This window comes from Nicotiana tabacum, chromosome 24 (genome assembly GCF_000715075.1).
Source record: "Nicotiana tabacum cultivar K326 chromosome 24, ASM71507v2, whole genome shotgun sequence".
In the NCBI taxonomy this organism is placed as follows: Eukaryota; Viridiplantae; Streptophyta; class Magnoliopsida; order Solanales; family Solanaceae; genus Nicotiana; species Nicotiana tabacum.
Window position 1 is genome coordinate 98,354,332 of NC_134103.1, and position 6,001 is coordinate 98,360,332.

Genomic DNA, 6,001 nt, shown 5'->3' on the forward strand with positions numbered 1-6,001 from the left:
AAAAAAAAAAAAAAATTTGGCAAAATGTATTGCCAAACGGGTCCTTATTTTCTAGATGTTGTTACTGCTTTTCTTTACATGGATTCTTCTTTCTACTCGTATTTTGTGAGCCGAGTATCTATCGAAAACAACCTCTCTATCTTCACGTACACATTATTCTCCCTGGATCCACAAGTTGTTGTTGAACATGGCTAAATGATATTCACCATTCAAATCACCATTACAAATGGAATATAAATTATCTGTGAGGATTTAATCCCTCGAGTGAAACCTTTTTCTGCATTAATAAATAGTTGGGTTTATTCGGCCTAACTTCCCATATCGAGAAGCATTTAATCTCTTCAATGTCAACCATACAGGACATTCTTCTAGAGACCATCTTCACCAACTCTTACATGCCTTTTCTTCTTCTTATTGTTCTCAGATTACCATCTACATATAGCCAAGCTTGGCCAAAAATAAAAAGGTAGGTTCAAGCTGCTGCTCCGAATATCCGACCTCATCTCATCAACCACTAAAAGAAAAAGGAAATCTCCATTTTGGATAAGCTGCAAACTAAAATGGGGATAACAATATTTCCCACAGTTGAGAAGTGCACATCAGAAGGAAGAGAAAAACATACAGTAGTAGCAGACTTGGATGGAACTTTACTCCGAAGTTGTAACTCTTTCCCATATTTCGCCCTGGTTGCTTTTGATGTTTCTGGGGTTTTAAGGTTACTCTTTCTTCTCTTAGTCTTACCTCTTGCCGGAATTCTTTACTATTTAGTCTCAGAGTCAGCTGGAATCCAAGTTATTATCTTTACAACTTTTGTGGGGATGAAAGTTTCCGACATAGAATCGGCAGCACGTGCTGTGCTGCCAAAGTTCTATTCAGAGGATCTTCATCCTGAGTCTTGGAGAGTTTTTTCGTCGTGTGGAAAACGTTGCGTTTTGACAGCCACCCCTAGGATTATGGTGGAAGCATTTTTAAAGGACTATATAGGCGTGGACATAGTTTTAGGGACAGAGATTGAAACATATAAAGGTAGGGCAACTGGTTTTGTTAAGTCACCAGGGGTTCTTATTGGGAAGAAAAAGGCTGAGATTCTCCAATCGACGTTCGGAGAAACTCAACCTGAGATTGGATTGGGTGATCGTCATACTGATATTCCTTTTATGACATTGTGTAAAGAGAGCTACTCTGTGCCACCAAATCCAAAAGTAAAGGCTGTAACTTTAGATAAGCTTCCTAAACCTATTATTTTCCACGACGGCCGCCTTGTCCAAAAGCCAACACCACTAACTGCTCTTTATATTATTCTTTGGATCCCTTTCGGTTTCCTCCTTTCTTGCCTGCGAGTTATTAGTGCTTCACTCCTCCCGACCCCTCTTCACTACTACGCATTTCGGGCCCTTGGCGCCCGTCTCACCATTAAAGGAAACCCACCACCCCCTAAGAAATCCAAAGACCATTCTGGTGTTCTATTCGTTTGCTGTCATAGGACACTTCTTGATCCTGTTTTTCTCTCCGCAGTTTTAGGTCGCCCTATTCCAACTGTTACATACTCTCTTTCACGATTTTCTGAGCTTATTGCACCCCTTAAAACAATCAGACTCACTCGAGATCGTGCCTCTGACGCTTTCGTGATCAAGAAACTATTAGAAGAGGGTGATCTCACAATTTGCCCAGAGGGGACTACAAGTCGTGAACCATTTCTTCTTAGGTTTTCGTCATTATTTGCTGAGTTAACTGATGAGCTCGTGCCCGTGGCAATGGTGAATAAGATGAGTATGTTTTATGGCACAACAGCTAGGGGATGGAAATGGATGGACTCGTTTTTCTTTCTCATGAACCCACGTCCCAGTTATGAAATTACATTCTTGAAAAAGTTGCCGTATGAGTTCACTTGCAAGTCTGGGAAATCAAGCCATGAAGTCGCTAACTACATACAAAAAGTTATTGCTGAAAATCTTTCTTACAAGTGCACTACTTTAACGAGGAAAGATAAGTATATTGCTCTTGCTGGAAATGATGGCACTGTTATGAAGAAGCCTTGAATCAAGGTCTAAAGTATAATGGTTTGTTTACGTAGATAGAGTATCCTTTCAACAATTATGTAAAAGGTTGCTTGCTAAAAATATTTTGGAAATAATGGTTACCCAAATGTGTGAAATTCGAACTGCACATGCATGCAATATGCCAACTTCAGCATTTGGGTTTGAAGACTCAACTTGAGAACCGTATGTCTGAAGTTTGAAACTTCAAACTCACGATTTTCTATTTTAGTTTCCCGGGGTTTGAATATTTTGATGATTTTGAGACAGTTAAACTTTAATTGCTTTATAAACTTTGACTATATTTTAAATAAGGGTCCTAAAATACGGCTATTTGTGCACTTCTCCAAATCATATCTTACGACGCTTCCTTAAGTAAGTAAGACCAAGAACTTAGAGAAAAAGAAGTATTTCTCCATGCTGATCATCTACTCACAATTTCAAATAAGTTGTGTGGCAATTTAGGCTACTTGTTAGTCCAGTCCATTAACAACTTTTTATCCAAAACCATTCCCAATTCAAAAGATTGATCAGTCACTTTTTTATGCGAGATTAGTTTATTTAAGTGGAATTATGTTCCTACTTACTTATTATAAATTTAAACTAAAAAAGACAACATTTAAATCTATTGTTTTCATTAATCAAATACTTAGTTGGTGGATAATAAAAGAAAATTAAAAAGGGGGGAAAATCTCCCAAAATCATCGAGCATGGGAATGATAACAAAGTCGATGGATATATGGTGTATTAAATTTTAGGTCTCTTCTTTCATAATAAAAAAAAATGAAAATATTTCATTTTAGGATCCATTCTACAGTGAAGAAGAAAATATATACTTTGTACTCAAAGAAAATGCAGGATTTACAATTTGCTGACAACGTGAATTTTGACGGTGAAGGTAAGCTTCAACCTGGACTTTATGCAATTTACTAATTTTAAGTGTGCATGTTTTTTTAATAGAAAACTTAATCTAATTTATTTATATGGTGTATTAATTTACGAATGTATAGATGGCCCGTGCCTTTAATTTTTACTTAAATCCTAAATTCAAGATTTTCAATTTAAATTATTTTTTTATGTATGAGATAGTAGACCTAATAATATAATGAAAGAATATTTGCCGGTTTTGTTAAAGTTCCCCATGGTTGCCGATTTCGGGAGATTTTTTTCCCTTTTTAATTTTCTTTTATTATCCACCAACCAAGCATCTGATTAGGGAAAAAAATAGACTTAAAGGTTGCCTTTTCTTAGTTTAACTTTTATAATAAGTAGGAACATAATTTTCCTTTTTCCCTTTTTAATTTTCTTTTATTATCCACCAACCAAGCATCTGATTAGGAAAAAAAAATAGACTTAAAGGTTGCCTTTTTTTTAGTTTAACTTTTATAATAAGTAGGAACATAAGTCTACTTATCAAGAAATAAATTAGCCCTGCATAAGTAATGTTGATTGTGTGACTCACATAGTAAAAGTAAAATTTCTCCTTAAGAAAGACCAAAAAGACTCCAAGAACTCATAGAAAAAGAAGTATTTCTCTATGCTAATCATCTACTCACAATTTAAAATAAGTTGTGTGGCAATTTAGGCTACTTCTTAGTCCAGTCCATTAACAACTTTTCATCCAAAACCGTTCCCAATTCAAAAGATTGATCCATCATTTTTCAAGAATTTTCATTGGGTGTTCTTTTTAAAGATTGGTATTTAATTTTTGTCCCTGTTAATACAAGTAGTGTAAATATAGACACCCGCCTTGCCCTTTTTCCCTTCCTTCTTCCTCCTTCTCTATCGTCTTATTCTCCTTCTTTCTCCTTCTCCTTTTTGCAACAATTATGAGTACACATCAAAATTGAAAAATAATATGATACGTCTTGTAGAAGATTGAAAATCCATTGCTTTATTTTGTTGTCTTTTTGTTTGGTAATCTCAGGTTGTAAAAAAAAAAATAGAAAACTTTTGAAAGAGATACTAATTTAGAAAATGAATCCAGTGTATTTTATAAGGTACACGTAGCTATATCAACTATAAGGCTGCATTAAATATTACTGGAGCCTGGAGGTATCTCAGCCCTAGATAGATGGTCCACGTTGAATATAAACTCAAACTGAAGGCAAGCTCATTAGACTTCCGTACTTCATTATCGAAATAGATTTGTACTTTCCTTGCTCCGAAATTAATTATTTTTTTCAGGAGTGTGTTTACAAATTATCTTCCTCTTTTTTTCATTTCAAAATAGATTTATTTCTATGTATTATGATAGAGTACTATTCATCATTTTCTCATATCGATATACAATTTCCACATTTATCCGTGTTTTGCATTAGCGTTCATAATTAAGCTGAAGTGCTACGAGATCTGGATTGCATTTTTAAGGCTTGATGTTTACAATTGAGAGGATTTGGAAACTTGATAACTAAAAGACTTAATCATTTTGAAAGAGGACCACATTAACACAATATCTCACGCGATTGTATTATCGCAAACATTTAGTAATTATGCTGCCAAACAATCTAACCTAGCCTACTTTGCAGCTGCCGAATTCTCCAAAGCTTGAAAAAAGAGCTAAACCTAATGTCTCTGCTACTTATCCTACTCTTAATGATAAACTGCAAGTCCAACGTTCAAATTATTTTTCTTCTTATTTTTGTTTCATTCTTATGAGGTTGCAATCAAGTGAAAACCTCTCTTCAAACTCCATTCATTTTCATTCCTAGTGTTTACCCTTAAAAATGGATAACAATTGATTTTATACGCGGTTTTAAGGATATGTGAACTAATTTAATACAAATAATTAATAACGTTAAATAAGTGAACTAAAAATAGAATAAATAACCAAACCAGTTGTGATGTTAGGTTCGAGCTCGGATCTGAGCTTAGAGATTGTTATGCCCTCGATTCGAAGCCAAATACCTATGAAGGACTATGAGCCAAAGTAAGAACTTTGAATAACTTTAGAAGCAGAGAAAATAAGTATATATTGCCTTGATATGCGCGTTAAAATGTGTCTATTGAACAATAAAGTTTCCCTTTATATAGTAGGGGAGTTTTACCCTAACTACAATTCTAAAAAAGGTAAAAATCTTCTTTTTCGTCAATCACTGATCCACTGTCGATACAGGACGAGATCCACGCTGGGATATCCGGTTGGGTGCGGATATCACGGCCCTTCATTAGTCGTGTACAACCATTTGGTTATGCCTTCTGAGGTCTTGGAGCCTGAACCGGATTCGGGGGGCGTTGTCTCGATGGCCCTAGTGGTAAGCACATCGTTTGGGCTTGGTACGAGAGGTTCCTGGCTTCGATCCCAATTTCATGTAGTTATGTCCTTAATTCGTTTGCCCCACCGAGAAGTCGGGGTGCTCACTAGCCCCAATTTTACTCGTATACAGATAGTCCCCCTCGTTTTTCAGAGAGTAGATTTGCCGAAACGATAGATGAACCTCGGTTCCTTCCTTCATACGTCACGACCGAAACGATAAAGAAGTCGGAACGTCCCAACAGTCGTGTCGTTCTGACTTCGGACACGTGTCAACCACCGACCGGTTGTCTTCGAATTCAAAGCGTCGTGTTCTTCACCTACAAAAGCTTCTATCCTCTATGCGTTTTCCACTTTCCGATCAAGCTTCCACCTTCGAATTTTTTAGCTATCACCAACTTCTTTTAAACCTTCATATCTTCAACCTCGATCTTCAAACTCTCATAATTGTTCTTAGGTTCTTACCCAGATTTTCTTCAAATCTTCATATTCTAATCTTCAGCCCTCTAACTTGTTCCTTCAAACCTTCGTATTTTTTCTTTAAATTTTCAAACTTTTTCAGATAGCAATGGCTAAAACGTCTAAATCAGTTCCTCAACAGGCAGCCTCTTCATCTTCATACTCGGCCACAAATGCTGAGGTGGCTGATCCCGAGGTGACTGTTTCTGAAGTGGCCGCTCCCGAGGTGGCTGCCTCCGGGACATCTCCCCTC

General features: G+C 36.4%; 1 protein-coding gene across 1 annotated transcript; it reads left to right on the plus strand.

The window, feature by feature from the left end:
* The first annotated feature begins 276 nt into the window (after positions 1–276).
* On the plus strand, positions 277–2,146 carry LOC107778932 (glycerol-3-phosphate acyltransferase RAM2-like). Its single transcript, XM_016599259.2, has one exon. It carries the CDS (start codon positions 561–563, stop codon positions 2,037–2,039), a length of 1,479 nt encoding a protein of 492 aa, XP_016454745.2. The 5' UTR covers positions 277–560; the 3' UTR covers positions 2,040–2,146.
* Positions 2,147–6,001: the final 3,855 nt, after the last annotated feature.